This window comes from Myotis davidii, unplaced genomic scaffold (assembly GCF_000327345.1).
Source record: "Myotis davidii unplaced genomic scaffold, ASM32734v1 scaffold259, whole genome shotgun sequence".
Taxonomy (NCBI): domain Eukaryota; kingdom Metazoa; phylum Chordata; class Mammalia; order Chiroptera; family Vespertilionidae; genus Myotis; species Myotis davidii.
The window spans coordinates 6,300,965-6,318,911 of NW_006292687.1; the positions used below are offsets into that span (position 1 = coordinate 6,300,965).

A 17,947-nucleotide genomic window follows, 5' to 3' on the forward strand; every position below is an offset into this window, starting at 1 on the left:
GTGAATGAAGGAGCCAGGCTGAACCAAGGGAGGAATGGTGGGAAGTGAGAATGGGCCAGGTGGGAAGCCTGGACCAGGTCTGAGTCCCAGGCCAGGCTTCCATGGTCAGAGGTGAGGGTCCAGGCCTTGGGTCTTGGGCCTTGGGCCTCGGGGGAAGCGTTTAGAATATGGTGGGTAGGAGAACAGGAAAGAGGAAAGGTGTGTGTGTGTGTGTGTGTGTCCCTCACACCACATGCCCTGTCACACTCATGCTTTTGCACATGCTGCTCCCTAATCTGGGATTCCTGTTCCTGCCTTTTCCACTTGGCAATCCCTGCCCTTAATTCTTCAGTACCCAGCCCAAGCCTTTAGGCCCCTCTCCACCCCACCCCCACCCCCACCCCCACAGAGCTCATCACTCCAGGCTTTCTGCCCACACTGGGGCTGATGGCCACTCATCTCCAGTGGACACTCACTCCCTACTTTCTGAGGATTCCTGCAGAAGTCTAAGACATGATCTCTGAGACAAGAGGAGGAATAGCAAGTGCAAATGTCCTGGGGCAGGGATGTGCATGGAGTATTCCTGAGATACCAGAGAGACCTATATGCCTGGAGTGGAGGGAGGGAGGGAGGGAGGGACCAGGGGAGAAAAAAAAATGTGTGGGGTTCCTGTGTAGCCCCTTACCAGTCATTAGAAGACTTGGGCTCATTCTCCATGAGATGGGAGCCACTGTGGGGTTGAGCAGGAGGTAGACAAGATCTGCCTTGGATTTAACTCACCCTCCTAGCTTCTGGGTGGGGAGCAGAGAGCAGGGGCCTGGGTGGGTGCCAGGAGACAGCGAGGAGGTGACTCTCATGGCCTGGGTCCACCCTGAAGCATTGGAAGGCAGAGTTGGCTGAAAGAATGCGAGTGGGGGAAGCGCATCTAGTTTTACTAGGGACTAGATGTGTTCTCCAGTCTTCTGCCTCCTCCCATGCCCAACTTCAAACAGAGACTGTCTGGAGGGAGCCCCACAGATCAAGGCCTGGCACTGCCTCCCCTGGGGGCGAGAGCAGCAGAGGGTCCTCATTTGCATCCCTGTGGAGGGGGAGCCCCATCTCAGCGGCTCATGCCTCCCCATCCCCAGCAGCCTTTGATCTGGTTTGATGATTCCCTCAGCCTTCTTCCTGGGCAGGAAGGCTTTCATCCTCCCTCCGGAGGCTGCTCCCGCCCAGCTGCGCCCTTGCTGCCTCTGAGACAGTGTGTGTTGTGGGGACAAAGTGGGGGAATCACTCCTCTACTTTACTGGTTTGCTTCACGCTGAGATCCCTCCTAGGTCCCATGCTCTCCGGAGGGGAGCTGGCCTGGTCCCAGGGCTGCAGAGGGGTCTGAATCCAGGCCCTTCATCCTGGTGTGGATGGCATGGCTGGAAACTGCTCACTCCAACCGGAGGATGAGCCGTTGTCGGGTTCCCAGGCACAAAAGGAACGAGGACCTGTCCACTGCGCCCCGGCTCCAGAGGCGGGTCTGAGGCTGTGCACCCACCTGGGGAGTGAGGCAGGGCTCGAGGAGGCAGAGGAGGCCTCCGGACTAGGGGGGAGGGCGGGAGCATGGAAAATGCACGGATTCAGATGATCAGTGTGGTCCCCACTGGTCCCTCGGGTGCCATGGGTGTTTGATGAGGCTGGGTCAGGAGAATTCGTGGAAATGGCACTCAGTGGGCCTCAGCACCTTCAGGGGAAATGACTCCTGTTCTAGATGAATCCAGGTACACCTCCTGGAGGAGACTGGGAGCTTCTCAGTGGTCCCCCATTTGGTCAAGGGGTGCAAAGGGAATCCCGGCTTCTTAGGCTGGCCTGGGAAAGGCATTCTTTCATTCCCTGGGTGTCCCCTCCATACCCTGGGGGGCAGGTGTGGGCAGGCCTCCCCACCTACCAGCTGGCGCCTCAGGGTGACAGTAGGAATATCTGTCATCAGCACAGTAAGGGCAGAAACCTCACACATCTCCACTCACTGAATCCCCCAGCAGCCCTGAGCGGGGTATGCGATTGTCTCCCCTTTTACAGACAAAGAAACTGAGGTCCAGAGAGGAGGTCCATGACTTGCTAAGGTGGCACAGCCAACCCCTGCCCCGCCAGTCCTCCTGAGGAGCCAGTTTCCTCTCATCCCCTTCAATGGAAGGTTCTCTCTGATCCACCGAGAAGTCAGAGAGAAGGAACAGGCGTCCCCCTGGTCTGACCCACTGCCTGTGGGCCCTGGGACACCGAGGTCATCTCCAGGGAGAGCACGTGGCCTCTGGATCCAGGAGGTGCCCTGGGAAGTCCCCAAAGGGATGCCCAAGGGCCCTGTCAGGGACAGTGCTCAGGGCTCCAGGCTCTGTCCACAGCTGGGGAGCAGGGGTGCAGGGGGCTCTGGGCTCTGCCTTTGGCTTTGTCTGCCCACCCCAGGGGCCAATAGCTCATGAGCAGGAGAGAAGCCACAGCCCTCAAAGCCATTCATTCCCCATCCTGGTCCCCAGTCTCCGGTTCTCCCTTGCTCCGGTCCTCCGCAAACCCTCCCCGGCAGCTGGAAGGGAGAGAACAGTAAAAGTCTATTGCGGCAATAAAAGGCATTAACCATCTGAGCTCGTCCAGTGCCCCAGCAGCCGGCTGTCCTTAAGCAGGAAATATTGTTTAATGCCGATGGTAATGAGCGAATCAAATTTTGGAAATTAAACTGGAATTTGAGCATTAGTGCCAGGGCGCTGGCATTTGGCAAGTCAAGTGGTGCTGCTACAACCCGCCCCCTCCTCCTCCCTCAGGCCCCCCCACCCATGGGTGGAGGCGGGGCACCACCCTGAAACTTTGCTCCTAGGGCCTGTCCTAAACCTGCCCTGGGTGCCTGCTTCTCTGTTTCCTGGGCTCTCCTTTTAAAATGCAAACCGCTCCAGCGAGCCCTGGTCCTTCCCCGACTGCCTGCCTGAGTGAGGAGCAGGACTGGCTCCTCAGACGGAGAAATCCCATCTTGTCAGAGTGCCTATGGCTTCCTGGAGGTGGAGGTGGAGGTGGCACCCACTACTCGCTATAGGCTGGGAAACAAGCTCAGAGTTCAGTTGAGGTTCTGAGAAAATACAGGAGCCTGGAGGCCAGAGGATGGGGATAGGGGTGTGTTGGTGGGAGAGGGAGCAGGCATGGAAAAGCAAAGGCGGCCTTCGGCAGGACCCCCTCTTGAGAGCTCGGCCATAGGCAGTGGCCACTGGGGAGCAGGTGGAAAGAGCCGCAAAAGAGGGTGTTCCACCTTTCAAACTGTTCTAATTCTGCTGTGGCCTGGAGCCCCCGCTCCTGCCCCTGGGCAGCATGACTCCAGCCCACCTCCTCTTGGAAGCCTTCCGGGTGTTCCCATTCCCCTCCCCCACAGGCCCCTCCTGCCTGTGGTCCCGAGCTACTGCATGTGACAGCCAGGCCTGCTGTTTCCCCTCATGGGAAGGGAGTGGGGGCTGCATGGCAGAGCCTGAGCCAGAGACTGGATTCTCCAGGGATCTGAGGACAATGCACCCCCACCTCATACACACCCATTGAAAAAGTAACCCCCGCCCCCATGCCCTGGCTGGTTTGGCACAGTGGATAGAGCGTTGGCCTGAGAACTAAAGGGGTCCCAGGTTCAATTCTGGTCAAGGGCACATTCCCAGGTGGCACAATCCCCAGTAGGGGGGTGTGTAGTAGGCAGCCAATCAGTTATTCTTCTTTTGATGTTTCTAACTCTCTCTCCCTCTCCCTTCCTCTCTGAAATCAATAAAAATATATATATTTTTTTAAAAGAAAGAATAACTAACCCCACCCCACACACAAAAAAAATTGGAAATCAAGAAGGGCTCCTGAGAATCATCTCAGACTCTGTCATCTGAAGGCACAGCTTGGGGACAGCCCCTTGGGAACGTGCCCAGAGGGAGAGGAGGGCACAGGGGGTGGGAGGATTTGGAGAAGTTGTCCATCTCAACTGGTCCGCCACAGCCGGAGTCTGGTCCAACCTGTTACTTCAAGTGCTAGCCCCAATGTGGACTCTGACCTCTCCCCTCTATGGCCTCTGTCTCCTCAAGGCAGGGCAGGGCAAACAAGGGGCCTCCATTTCTTCCTCCCCCTAGATCAGTGGTTCTCAACCTTCCTAACGCCGCCACCCTTTAATACAGTTTCTCATGTTGTGGTGACCCCCAATTTCATTGTTACAAATTGAACATAATTAAAGCATAGTGATTAATCACAAAAACAATATGTAATTATATACGTGTTTTCCTATGGTCTTAGGCGACCCCTGTGAAAGGGTCGTGCGGCCCCCAAAGGGGTCGCGACCCACAGGTTGAGAACCGCTGTCCTAGATAGAAAGCCCCAAGTGATGATTGTCACTACAGTCATTGCTGCTGGCCAGGCTCCCCTGCAGCACCTCCTGGTGCATCCACCCATGAGGAGGCCTCATTATTCCTGCTTTATTGACCTAAAGGCCAAGGTGGGAGCAGCTGACAGCTGGGATGAGGGGTTGCTGGGGTCCAAGCCAGGGCCTGGGCCAGAAGGAGGAGATCTGCCCTTGGACTCAGAGTCCTTCCAGCCCCTGGTCTGAAAGACAAGGCTTATATTCACTCACCCAGTGACAGAAGCCAATTGGAAATTGCAGAGGGCACAACATGAACTCGTTCTCAGGTCCTAGAAACAAACCAGCCTTTGCATTGGGTGGGGTCACTTAAGCACCCCTGGAGGAAGGGAGTCTGCAGCCAGGGTCCTTTGGTTTCCACAGCCTTCCAGAAGGTCAGGAGGTTGCAGCTTCCCTGGGGAAACCTAGCCAACCAGGAAGAGGGCAGCCTGGCCCCCTTCATGTTGGAAAGATTTCAAGAAGGAAGGACTCAGGCCTAGAACTGCTAACTGCACAGTGAAGGGAGATTTCACGGGAGGGGAGAAGGAAATAGCAAAAAAACAAACAAACAACAAAAAAATCAAACCCTGGGAAAAGGGAAGTGGCTGATAGAAAGGCACGTGTGGATGAATTTTAATGCAATCAGAAAGCCGTCATGATGATAATAAAGGAATACATTCAGACACCAGGAGAGAAGGCAGGGAGGTGTGTTCCCACATTTAAATCAGGTGCAGGCTAGGAGGGCCTTCTCTTCACTTCCTTTTTCCTTCCCAGGGAATTTCTAAGCAGGATGGCCTGGTATTAGCAGGGGGTGATTTTCACTTCTTTGTCTTTCTGAAAATCCTGTTAATGGGGAACCTTTAGAAGGTGTTGGCAGTGGGATGGGGTGCACTGTCTAGGTCTGGAAAGGAGTTTCAGTTACTCCAAGAGAGGCTTTAAAAGCTCCCTGCTCACCTCAGGTCAAGTGCTGCGCTTCTGGGAGTTAGACATGAGCCCTCCCACCTCCTCTCCTCTGCCCCTCCCTCTCCTCCTGCAGGTCTCTCCTCTCTGCTGTCTGTTTCTGATTCCTTTTACTCTGTCCATCTTCACCGTTTTCCCTCCCTCTCTGCTCCTAACCCCATCTTCTGCCATCCCTCCTCAGCTTCACCCCTTTTTACTGTCTCTCTCCCTTTCTCTTGGTTTCCCAGTCTTTGCCCCCAGCCCAGAGCTGGAGTTGGTGAGCCCTGGAGATAAGACCGGGGCATGCCCAGCCCTTCCAAGGCCCAGAAGCCTGGTTGAAAACTCAAAGGCTGGGCCAGAAGTCATCCGGGGACTCATTCACTTCAAAGACTGGTGGTTGGTGTTAGCTGTCAGCTGGGGCCTCGGTTCCTTTCTGTGTGCACCCACCATGTGGGCCCCTGGGGTGTGCGTCACAGCATGGTGTCTGGCTGCGGACAGTGGGCAGGGTGGGGCCTCCAGGCCCCCCCGCTTTGGCTAAAGCCCTCCCGTGGTGGAGGTCCAGGCTAGTGCGCCCTAACCCAGAACTAGAAACAGGAACTGATGCCAGCAGGGTGTGGAAGGAGTTGGAACCCAGGGCCACCTCATCATGATGACATGCCCAGTGCTGGGTGCTCTGGGTGAGGCAGACCAGCAGGGCAGCGGATAGGGCTTGCTGAAGAGGAGGAGTCTGGGGTGGCTTGTGAAGGAGAGCTGGGGCCCGGAGGTTTCCTGCTTCGCTCGAGACACCAGGGCAGCCCTCAGCTCTATATGAACTCCCCTGGCTGTGGGTGAGGGGGCTCTCTGGGGCAGGAGGTACCCACTGCCCTGGATACAGAGGGACATGGTCCCAGAGTGCCCCCGCCTTCCAAGAAAACCATCAATACATGATATATTGCAGCTTTGGGGGTGGAGGATGCATTTCTGCAGCCTTAGCTGCCTGTGCCCATGTGTGCCAGTCACTCAACCGTCTACAGACATCTAGTGAGTGCCTGCTGAGTGCTGTCGCCACAGGGCCCCTGTTCCAGCTACGGAGGCTGCATAACAATGTAGCCCAGAGTGAGGGGTATGATACAACCTTTTATTATGCTCTCGGATTCGGTGGGTCAGGAACTCAGACGGGGCACAGCATGGAAGGCCTGTCTCTGCTCTAGGATGTCTGGGCCTCTACTGGAAAACTCAAAGGCTGGGCCAGGAGTCATCCGGGGACTCATTCACTTCAAAGTCTGGTGGTTGGTGTTGGCTGTCAGCTGGGGCCTTGGTTCCTTTCTGTGTGCACCCACCGTGTGGGCCCCTGAGGTGTGCGTCACAGCGTGGTGTCCGGCTGCTACAGGGCAAGCGTCCCCCAAAGAGAGGTCTGAGTGGAAACTGATCCCTTTGATGACTTAGCCTTGGAAGTCAGCGAGCATCACTTCTGCTGTTCTTGCTTGGTTAGAGCAGTCACAAGCCCCACCCAGATTCAAGGGAAGGGGACATGGACCCCAGCCTCTCAGTGGGAGGTGTGACGTCATGTTGAAACAAGAACGTGCAGGGTGGGAAATCTTTGTGAAGTTGTTTGAATCTGTCAGCCTAAACACAGCTGAATTGTGTCAACAAACCACTTGGTACTCAACACAAGTGTGGGGAAGCTGTTGGGGGAACCCAATCTTCAGGCTCTCCAAAAGTTCCCAGGGCTGAATTTTGCAGCATGAACAAATAGGGAGGCCTGAATCAAGGAGGTGAAAACATGTGGGATAGAAAGGAGACGTGTCCCATGGAATGGCATAGAGCATTCACTCATTCCAGGACTCTGTCCCCAGGGCCTACTAGGTGCCAGGTGCTGCTGCTCCAGGAGGGCCTACTATGTGCCAGGCGCTGCTGCTCCAGGAGAGGCCCAGTCTCTTCCCCAGGGAACATAGCGGGGGTGAAGGGAGAGGAGGGCACTGGCAGGGAGCTAGACAGAAACCAACCACACAGGCAAAGCATGAAGTAATTATCTTTTAAAAATCAGGCCATGGGAGTGAGGGGCTGAAACAGAGAATAAAGGAGAGGTGGAAGGAGGGGCCTTGATGAGGAAGCAATAGTTAAACTGAGACCTAGGAGAAGAGAAGGAATCAGCCTTGTGATGCAGAGGGCACCCCAGGCAGAGGGACCAGCACATGCAAAGGCCCTGTGGCACACTTGCTTGTTGTGAGTTAATTTTGGCAGCTGTGAGTGAAGGTAGATGAGGAAGAGTGTGTCTGAGACGAGGGAAGAAGGGACCTCAGGACTGCATGAATGACCCCGTGCCTAGGTGAGTGGCCAGGCCGATGGCCTTGCTCCCTCGTTGTGCGACAGGAGCGGGCAGAGTCGCTGCAATCCAGCTCCCCCTTCACCCAACCCTTTCCGCTGGCTTGGCCCTCCCTCTACCTCTAGCCTCTACCCCCGTCGTCCCTGCCCCACTAGCTAAGCCCCACCCCCAACCACGCCCTCTTCCTGCTACCCTCCTGCCCTTCGGGTCTGAGCCCCGCCTCGCTTTGCCCAGCTTCTCCCTCCCCGGAAACCCTTCTCCTCCCGCGGTGCCCGGTTCCCCCCGGGCTCTCCCCCGCGCCGCCGGGCCCCCCGGCCCCGGTAAGCATCTCCTAATTTTGTTCCAGAAGATAGAAAACTCTTCGTGGGTATGCTCAACAAGCAGCAGTCTGAGGACGACGTGCGCCGCCTCTTATCGAGGTCTTTCTCTGTCTCTGCTTCTCGGTGGCTCCCCTTTCCTCTCGGTCTTTCTCTCTCGTCCCGCCTCTCCGCCCTCGCCCTGGCCTCCCTCTGGGCCCTGGGCCCTGGCTCAGCACCGCCTGTCCCCCCAGGGTGCGCCTTTGTGAAGTACTCTTCCCACGCCGAGGCGCAAGCCGCCATCAACGCGCTGCATGGCAGCCAGACCATGCCGGTGAGTTCGGCCACCCCTGGGTGGGGCTGGAACGCGGGCAGCGGCCAGGTGACACCGGTGCCCATCCCAGAGCGCCCGCAGGGCCCTGCCCACCCTTGCACGGTCCCTACCATGCAAAACCCTGGCCTCGCTGCTCACTGCCTTTGCATGAGACAGGAAGGCATTACCACTATCCCATATCTCAGACAGGGACACTGAGGCCAGACATGTAAGGAACTGGCCCGCAGTCCAGTTAAGACCCCAGACCCCTGGGCGAGCGCCGTCCCGCAACCCCCAGAAGCGCCTCCCCAGAGGAGAGGGAGGGCCTAGGCCAGGGGCATGGACAGCTGGACAGCTGGGAGCAGAGGCAGCTAGGGCAGGTGGGCCTCACGCGCAGTCCCGGCTGCAGGGAGCCTCGTCCAGTCTGGTGGTCAAGTTCGCCGACACTGACAAGGAGCGCACGATGCGGCGAATGCAGCAGATGGCTGGCCAGATGGGCATGTTCAACCCCATGGCCATCCCGTTCGGGGCCTACGGCGCCTACGCACAGGCAGTAAGTGGGGGCGCAGTCGGGGGTTGGGGTGTATGGGCAGGGGTTCTCGGCTAACTCTGCTCAGAACCCCAGAGCAGGGACACCTGTCTTTGCCAGGCGAGCCCTGTGTTTCTGGCCTAGAAAACACTGCCCCCGCCCTGGGGAGTGAGGAGTGGTCGGAAATGAACCCCCGGGTAGAGGCCAGAGAGGGCTGAGGGAGGGTGGCTACCAGGAGTGGTGGTTTGCTGCCCTGGTTCTTAAGGGGAGGAGCTTGAGAGGCAGCTTCTAGGCAGGGCAGCAAGGTGGGCTATCCTGAACGCTCCCCTGCTAGTCAAGCTCTAGGAAGCACCGATGGAAGTGGGGAGAGAGGTTGAGGTGTTTGGGTGTCACCACCCACCCCTGCCCCCATTCATGGAAGGGTGTGCTCCAGCCTCTGGTCACTTCTGGCAGGGGTCCTGTGTGGCTCCTCAGAGCCCATCACACCAATGCTTCCGCTGCAGTCTCCCTCTCTCCCTCTTCCCCCCTCCCTCCCCGGCCCCTAGCTCACCAACTTCTTCCTTCTACCTTGGGGCCTTCTTGGCCAGCTTCTCCCCTAAGCTGCCTCCCATATTTGTAGCCACAACCCCCACTGGTGCCATCCACTCCCATGGCATCGGTGCCCACGCAGGCCTCATCTGCTTGGCAGTTTGTCTCAAGAATGTTCTAATCTCAGGGGAATCAAGGGAAGGCGGGATGTGGGCCCCATGAAGACTTTGGAAAAGCTAGCTCTTTGGGAGCAGTTTCTAATAGCCTTTAAGAGCTAGGGCAGCAATGGGGGAGACATCGGGGTTCTCTGGGGGGTGGGGAGCTGTGCCTGAGCTCCCTGGGGTTCAGGGCCTAGGAGGGCTGGTGTCCAGGAGCTGAGCCCCCTGGGGGGAGGGTTGCCCCCCCTGGAAGCGCATGATATTTTTTCCACTCCTTCTGCCCCAGCTGATGCAGCAGCAAGCGGCACTAATGGCATCAGTCGCGCAGGGCGGCTACCTGAACCCTATGGCTGCCTTCGCCGCCGCCCAGATGCAGCAGATGGCGGCCCTCAACATGAACGGCTTGGCAGCCGCACCCATGACCCCAACCTCAGGTGAGCCAGCAGGTACCAACACAGGACACAGCTGAACCCAGGTCCAGACTTTTTGTTTGGCCAATTTTGGCTACATTGGACCACCTTGTGGCAAACAGCACATGGTCCCCTGCAGGCCTCATCTACCAGCAGTTTGTCTCAAAATGTTCTGATCTCAGGGGAACCAAGGGAAGATGGGATGTGGGCCCCATGAAGTCCTATTATGGTTTCAGGGGGGTGGGAATTTCACTCATGTTGTTTTGGAAAGAAATTGACATGAACCCATCTCCCCTTGAGGTCTGAGGGGAGAAGAGCCCTGCCCCTTCTGTGGCCTTGTTTGGTCCCTCGCCCAAGCATAGAAGGAGCTGATTTTTAAATGTCCCTTTAACCCAACACAGACTCACTGGCTTTTCCCAAGAGAACTACACAACACGCAAGAGAGAACCACAGAGTCACTAACGGACGGGGGGCGGGTGGGAAACAGCCCTGCTCACAAAGTGTGTTTTTAATTGGATCCTGGTTAGTATCCAGTTCACTGATTCTCAACTGGGGCAATAATTTCATGCCTACTCTCTCCCCACCCCAAGGATATCTGGCCATGTCCTGAGACCCTAATGGTTGTTACAACTTGGGGAGGGGAGTGAACTCTGATGTATTAGGTAGAAGCCAGGGTTGCTGCTAAACATCCAACAATGCACAAGACAGCCCCCATGACAAGGAAATGTCTGACCACAAATGTCAATAGTGTCAACATTGAGAAAACCTTGTCTAGTCCCGAGGGCTGGCCCAACAGCCTGGGCTTTCGTTCACCAAGCTTCCTCGCTCTCCACACCCAGGTCATAGCAACAGCCTTCCTTACACCTCCAAGCGATTCCTCGCCCAGATACAGTCCATAAAAGACTGTGCCATCTCTAGGCCCAACTTGAGTACTACCTCATAGCTCTGATCCCAGTTTAGGGATACTCCTGGACCCAGGCCAGCCTCATGTCCTAGTCCACAGAGAGATCCTGCTTTCTACATGAAGGGGAAGGCGCTGTCCAGCTTTGAGGCCTTAGTACAATCACCAAGCCAGCCACCCCTTGGGTTCCACCCACCTGGCATCGAGAGGGCACAGTGTATTGTCATCTGACCCTAACGTTACTCTCCCCACTGTGAGCGTAACCATAATCTCAGCAGGAGGAGGCCAAGGTGTCTATTGTGTATGAATAGGGCTGAGTCTGGACTCTGCAAAGTCCTCTCTCCCTCATTGCAGGGGAGCTCCAGAATTAGGACTTCCTCCACCCACGTAGCAAAACTTCTTCCTGGGGAGGCAGATCAGCCCCTCTGTGATCCAGGCAAGAGAGCAGAGCCAGCGACCTAGAGGCCCGTTGATGGCTAAACAGGGCCTAGCCCGTCCTGACTTAGCTGGGGTGAGCAAGAACCACTGGAAAGGACTAAGGGAAGACCAAGTGTGGTCAAATTCAAAGGCATTGAGAATAGTCTATGTGCTGTAGTTCCAAGGTTGAGTGGTCAGTGCTCAGGGAAGTCTTCATGGGGTAGATAGGATCTGGACTCTGCCTTGAAGGGTGGATACAGATGGGGTGAGTGGAACCACTCCATGCATGGAGGTGACCCAAGATGTGATTGAGTCAGTGTGTGCGTTCCAAGTGTACACCCAGGCCCTTGGAGCCAGGAGGTGGAGCTCCGTGGGTTGGCCTTTTCTCACCTTTGTTCTTCTTGCCTCCCCTCCTCCTCCACCCTCCCCATCTCTGAAACCAGGTGGCAGCACCCCTCCGGGCATCACTGCACCAGCCGTGCCTAGCATCCCGTCCCCCATTGGGGTGAACGGCTTCACTGGCCTCCCCCCACAGGCCAATGGGCAACCTGCTGCAGAAGCTGTGTTTGCCAATGGCATCCACCCCTACCCAGGTAAGCACATCTGGCAGCCCTTCCTTACCCGTGCAGCATACCCCTCATCCATTCTGCCGCTGCCCTTGCTGTTACAACCGGAAATGTGTGGCTCCTGCCCTCCGTCCATTCCTTGGTGGAACCCCAAATGTGATCAGGGAGATCAGGGAACCTCTGGTGGGAGAAATCAAGTTCCCATCCTTGGGGAGGTGTCTGTCTGGTAGGTGAGAAAGAAGGCATTCCAAGCGATGCAGTAATTGTACAACCAGAGGCTAGTAGCTGCAAATTAATAGAGAGTGAATTTGACCTATAAGAAGTCGTGGGACAGAAGCTAAAATAATAAGTATACTTAGTGTTAAGTAGGAAAAGACTCTTTGGGGAAGGAAGGGGAAATACGTAGATTGACATTCTGGCTGGTACATACTGGAGTACACACAACCCCTATCAGCACATTGCACAGAAGGTCAGGACCTGGGACAGCTCCCTGGTCCTGCTTTGATTAATTCTGACACACAAGATCCGGGAGGCCAGGGCCTGATTAACTCTGTTCCTCTCAAACTTAGCAGCTCTTTCGTGGTGGGACTGTCCAGTTGACTTAAGCAGCTCCCATCTCTGGCCTTGAGGATGGACAGAGCAGGAGAGCTGAGCCTGAAGCCCTAGGTAGACTAGCCAGGGACAATGTCTCAGAGATGCGAGGAGTGCTGTCCTCCTTCCTAGAGGGCAGATGACAAAGTTGCAGAGTCCCCATAAGTACAAGTAAGTGCCCAGTCTGTGCTGGGTGGAAGGGGACCCCCAGAAGGTGGGCAGGATGGGGGGCCTCTCCCCTTGGAGGTCAAAGTCCAGTCAGGAACACAATATACGTCGACAGGATGTTGGAAGAATAAGCAGAATGGAGTCTGATCAAGAGTGAATGTTTCCATTGTGAGGCGCTAAAGGTTTCAAAGAAAGGGAGGTTCTATAGGCTGAAGAAGCCCAGCAGAGCTGCCTTCCAGGAGGCTCAGACGGACGTTGACAATGGGTAGGAATTGGAGAGGAGAGGACGGACAAACCAGGGCCACATCCTAGGGAGCGGCTGTCCTGGAGACCCAGTGGGGGGGGGGGGGGCCTGCCTGGTGGGCCAGGGATGGTGAGGTTGGCCCAACCAGGGCAGAGGAGGTCAGCTTGAGGTGGGTCAGCCGTGGGCGGCAGAGTAACGCTGCCCACTCTGGTTGTCCATCAGAATCCACTGTGTGGCTTTGTAAAACCACAGAAGCCCAGAGGTTGTGATTTCAGTGTCTGCTAATGACTTCAGGAGTGAGGCCCAGACCCCCAGAGAATAGAAAAGTTCCAGCATCGGCAGAGGGCAAGGTCCCTGTGCCAGAGAAAACCGGAGGAGGCGGTGCTGACTTTGAACTTGGAGTGCTTGGAGTGTGGAGTTCAAAGTGCTTGTCTTGTCTTAGTGTTTGCCCCTCAACTCACCTCTCAGTGCGCAGAGAGGAGGCCGGAGAAGCCTGGAGAGAGAAGCGGCAGGGCCCTGGGTCTGGAGTTGTTTCAGGATGAAGAGTCCAGGCTGGCAAGGGAGGCAGGGCAGGGGCTGGGCAGCTGGAGGTGGGAGTGGGCCCACCAATCTCAGGTTCCTGGGCTCCTCCTGCCTCAGGCTCCTGGGCTGGGAGATACAGTCCCCGCACATCTGGGTGGTTTCATTCCCCCGCCTCCGTGCCCACAAGCCCATCTGGAGCTCTGGATTTTGACAAACCTGTTCTTTCCCCACCCCCACCAGCATCTGTGAGCTATTTCCCCCGTGGACTTTGGAACTGTTTCTCTCCCCCATTTGTAACAATCTGCCATATCCCATAAACAATTCCCTGCCGGAGCAGGAGGGAGGGGTGGAGGGAAGGAAAGGAGAAAAGTAGTACATTAAAAAAATTAATTTACCATCTTTAAATGCGGAGTTTGGAGCCGCTGTAATGAGCGAGATCCTTCAAAATGTTCACTCTTTGGCAGTTACTAATGAGGTCATTAAGCAGAGAAGTAGAGAGGGTCTCAGAACTGCCTTCCTCCACTTCCTAGCCCCAGGTAGCTTCCCTGCTCTCCCCTTTCACTCATCGAGATCATGTTGAAAGCACATAGTGTGGCCTTTACTGCCACATAACACCCCTGTAGGGGTGTCTCTATAAATGTTCAGGACGATTCCTTCTTTCCTGTGTCGCAGTATTTGCTGAGCACTTGCTATGAACCTAGCGCTGTGCATGTGTGAGGGTGTGTGTGTGTGAGGGGTGAGGGGGGATGGGGGAGCGCGTGGCTGTCAAGTGAGCTGTGCAGGTTTTATGTTACACAGGGCACCACACTGTGGGCCAGAGATAGAGATAACTCTTTAATTTGCATAAAGGCAGGATGTGGTTGAGGGGCTGGGGAGACCAAGAGCCAAGGTGGGTTTCCCTCCAGAGAACTGAGGCAGAGTCAGGGAGAGGGAGCAGCAGGGAGGAGCAGACACCCCCAAGCACCACCACTACCACCTCAGCACTGGCAGCTCCTGGCTCCAGGCCCCACGAGTGGGGGGAAGAGAGGGACAGGGCTAGGATCCGACTTCAGCCACCCCTCTGAGCAGCCCTGGCCCAGCTCCCCTGCTGCAGCCCGCAGTCTTTAAGCTTCTCTGCCCCATGATTTCCCTGGCTGCCCTGAGGTCCAGGTGCTATTGTTGGAGTGGGATGTTACTGAAGCTCAGAAACAGGAGCTCAGGAAGGAAGTGGGGAATTCCTCCTGGTTTACAAGGCCCCTAAGTCTGGCACTGCCAGTTAGCTTGGCGACCAAGGTCACCAGGCAGGTGAGTCCCGATGGTTTTCTTTCTGCCTCCCTGTGTTACCCAGTTTTCTCTGAACATACTGCGGCTAGATCTGTCCCCACCCACCTCTCCAGGCCTCTGAGGCCAGCCTAGTCCCACTAGCCATCACCACCAAAGGCAGTGCCCACTGTTGGCCTTGCACTAGGCTTCGGCCCACAGCCTCCAAGACCCAGCAGAGGCAACAGAAGTGGACCAAGCCTTCCGCAGCCCGGCTGCCCTCAGTTCTTGCCCAAGTATCAGAATGAGGGCCTTCTTCTCGTACCGGGCAGTAGACATCCAAGAGTCACAAATTTGGGCTGGAGGAAGGTCCTTGGCCTGCTGGTTCCTCAGTGTCTGTGGGCACCACTCCTCTCCCAGCCCACAGGCAGGCCTCATCTGTGTGGCCAGTCCTGCCCGAGGTGTCTTAGCCATGGCCTCGGGATGGAAGCCTCGTGCCTTGTGCCAACTCCCTAGACTACAGGAGGGGGTCCCTCTGCCTGAGCAGCCATGGTTGGCCCAGGAGGACAGAGTGGCAGGGTGAGGCCCCCCTGTGCCTTTCTTTCACCAGCTGGGTTCTGCCCCCCGACTTCTGCTAAGGACAGTGAGGATGAGACCAGCCTCCTGACAGCCTCTCCCATACTTTCCACAGCTCTTCTCCTAGGCCAGGTCCCTCATGTGTCCCCACTAAGCCCCTCATGGCCAAGCTCTGGCATCTTCTTCCCAGCCCTTCCCAGCCTTCTGCATAAAGCATCTGTCTCCCCACCCCCATACCCCAGGCCAGCTGTAGGCTGCATCCCCCAGCCATGGGGGCAACCTCCATCCTACTAAGGACCCTGGACTGGAGATGGGGGAACCCCAGCAAGGCAGGCACTCAGATGACCTGCCCCAGGGCAGACACCACAGTGCTTGGGAAGGGCAATGCAGCCACAGTGCCATCTCCATGGGCGTGGTGGGGGAGGGGCTGGCTTGGGGGGGCATCACTGACCTCTGCCCCTTGGCTCCCCTGCAGCGCAGAGTCCCACGGCCGCGGATCCCCTGCAGCAGGCCTACGCGGGAGTGCAGCAATATGCAGGTCGTTAGTACCCACACGTGCCCATTGCTCCCCCAGCCCTGCTCATTTCCACCTAGGCCTCGGCCGGGCACTGTAGGGGAGGGAGAGGTGGAGGGAGGGAGGGTAGTGGGGAGCTGAGGTGAAAGGAGGGAGGGCTATACTTCCAGAGGCCCCTGCTTCAGGCTGCACCCTCTCGCAGGCCCCTAGCATTCCACGGTGCCCTTGGAGAGGTGGGTGGTCAGAACTTCAGGCCAGGTGACCTTGCAGTTATCATCTTTGAGGCCAGATTTCCTTCCCATGGGGCTGCCAAGCCAGTGTGTCTAGTTTATCCAGCACCAAGCCACACAGCAGCATGGGGTGGGCAGGGTGGGGGCTGGGGTGCCGCCCACCGCAGTCCACAGTCCACAGTTGCCGGTCCTGGAAGCTTAGATGCCTGGGTTTGAGAGAAGGAGAGGCCCTGGAAGGGAAGCAGTTCAACCTTCCGTGCCCTCCTCCCCCCTGCCAGGTAGTGGGAGTTGGTGTGAGCAAGGCTGACCAAGCAGGGAGGATAGGCAGCCAGAGGTAGGAAAAGGAGGGGTAGATGGCCTTGGGTCACTGAATGGGAAGGGGACCAGCCACTATAGAAAGCCCAAGGCAAGCTGGCAGTCATGCTTCTCTCACTCCCACCCCTGGGCCGGGCAGCACGCACACACACGAACACGCACACACACCTGTGTACATACAAACACGCACACACCTGTGCACACACACACTTCTCATCTTCACTGCGCGCTTCTCCTTTACTCCTGACCGCCAGCTTTATCTTACGTGGCTGCACTGAAGTGCACTTTTGACTGGTCTGCTTTTGCTGCTCAACACTGAAATGTCTCTTCCTTCTTGCCTCTCACCCTGTCTCTCCGTGTCGCTGTCGTCTTGTCTTGCTCTCTTGCCTCTTCTCTTTGGCCCTCCAGCAGCCGCCTACCCTGCTGCCTATGGTCAGATAAGCCAGGCCTTCCCTCAGCCGCCTCCAATGATCCCCCAGCAACAGCGAGAAGGTGAGTCTGCAAGCCGGGCTCCCAGGCCCTTCCCCGTCCCCTTCTCCCCACAAAGAGGCTGCTCCTGGGTCTTCGGCAGGCGTTGTGTTGGAAAAATGACCATGTTTGTGTGCTGTGTTGAGGTGAGGGAAGAGGGCAGGATTGTGAGACGCGGCGCTCTCCAATGCAGCATGAGGTGGGCTTCTCGGGGCAGCTCTGCAAACCCCAGTGGGGAAGGTTAGGAGGGTGGGACCCTGGACGACTTGGGGGCCCAAGAATTCCCCCTCCGCCAGTGGAGAGGAAGGGAAGAAGTAGGGATGCTCACAGCTGGCATGGGGCGGGCGGGGGCCGGGGGAATTGTCAGAAGTTTTACCCTCTGGGTGACCAGGTGAGCCAGATGGGGATAGGGGCCTAAGTGCCAGCCTCTGGGGAGACGGAGATCCTGGAGAGCCACATCCAGAGGCCCTGGTGTGACCAGGGTGGGCCAGGCAAGGCCAGTGCCCAGGGAGGCTGGGACTCATTAAGACCCAGTGTCCTCCCGTTCCTGAGCTGGAGACCTACAGGAGCTGGATAAACAAGCCCGCCCTCAGGGCCCCATGGCCTGCACGAGCTCAGCTTGACAGGGTAGGAACACTAACAAGGTCCTGTCCTCCCCAACCCCATGAAAAGGTCACCCTGCCAGCGAGGCCACCACTGCCCAGTAGCCCTCATGGCCAGGGGGTCCACTGGTCTCCAGTAGCCCACATGAGCTCTTGCCGCACCCACTGCACCAGCACCACTGGCGTGTCTGCCCCAGGACAATCCCCTCTGCCCTCCCCTGAGCAGGGGCTGGGCAGGAGGGATGCCCGCAGCCCCTCCCAGGTCTCCCCACCTCTGCTTCCAGTGAACCGTCCCACAGCTGGGGGGAGTTAGCATGTGTGCCTGCGGTCCAAATCCCTTCAGTCAGACAGGCCCTGAACAGGCCTAGAGCTTGAAGGGCTGAGGCCCTCCATCTGCTCCCTGCCCTGCCCCCACCTCACACTGTGCACCACCCCATGGGTCTATCTCTGAACGCCTTCTCACACCTTCTCTCCATCTGTGGGCAGCTTCATCCCCACCGTCACGTCCGGTTCGCTACATCAGATCCTGTGTGGTCAGTCGCCACTGCAGCCTCTCCTCTGGTCTAGGGTCTCCCACGACTGTCCCCATTCTCCCTGAATAGGGTAACCCGGATGAGCGACCCTGGGGAGCAGGGCATGGGAGGGGTGAGATGTGAACCCAGATGCCTACGGAGCCATGCTGTGTACAAGGGAGGGCCCACGGCGCTGGGGGTGGGGTTGTTGGGGAAGGCTTCAGGGGCACACAGAGGTAGGGACACAGGCATGCCTGGGGGTGGG

The 17,947-nt window shown here is 57.2% G+C and overlaps 1 protein-coding gene across 1 annotated transcript in view; it reads left to right on the top strand.

Annotated features, from left to right (window-relative positions):
• The first annotated feature begins 7,566 nt into the window (after positions 1 to 7,566).
• The window catches only part of LOC102773921 (CUGBP Elav-like family member 4), a 15,798-nt gene continuing 5,417 nt past the window's right edge, over positions 7,567 to 17,947 (top strand). The window contains exons 1-8 of the mRNA XM_006766113.2: positions 7,567 to 7,586; positions 7,818 to 7,903; positions 8,134 to 8,213; positions 8,602 to 8,745; positions 9,694 to 9,841; positions 11,579 to 11,728; positions 15,517 to 15,579; positions 16,509 to 16,592. Coding sequence (XP_006766176.2) covers positions 7,567 to 7,586; positions 7,818 to 7,903; positions 8,134 to 8,213; positions 8,602 to 8,745; positions 9,694 to 9,841; positions 11,579 to 11,728; positions 15,517 to 15,579; positions 16,509 to 16,592 — 775 coding nt within the window. The remainder of the gene's footprint in view (positions 7,587 to 7,817; positions 7,904 to 8,133; positions 8,214 to 8,601; positions 8,746 to 9,693; positions 9,842 to 11,578; positions 11,729 to 15,516; positions 15,580 to 16,508; positions 16,593 to 17,947) is intronic.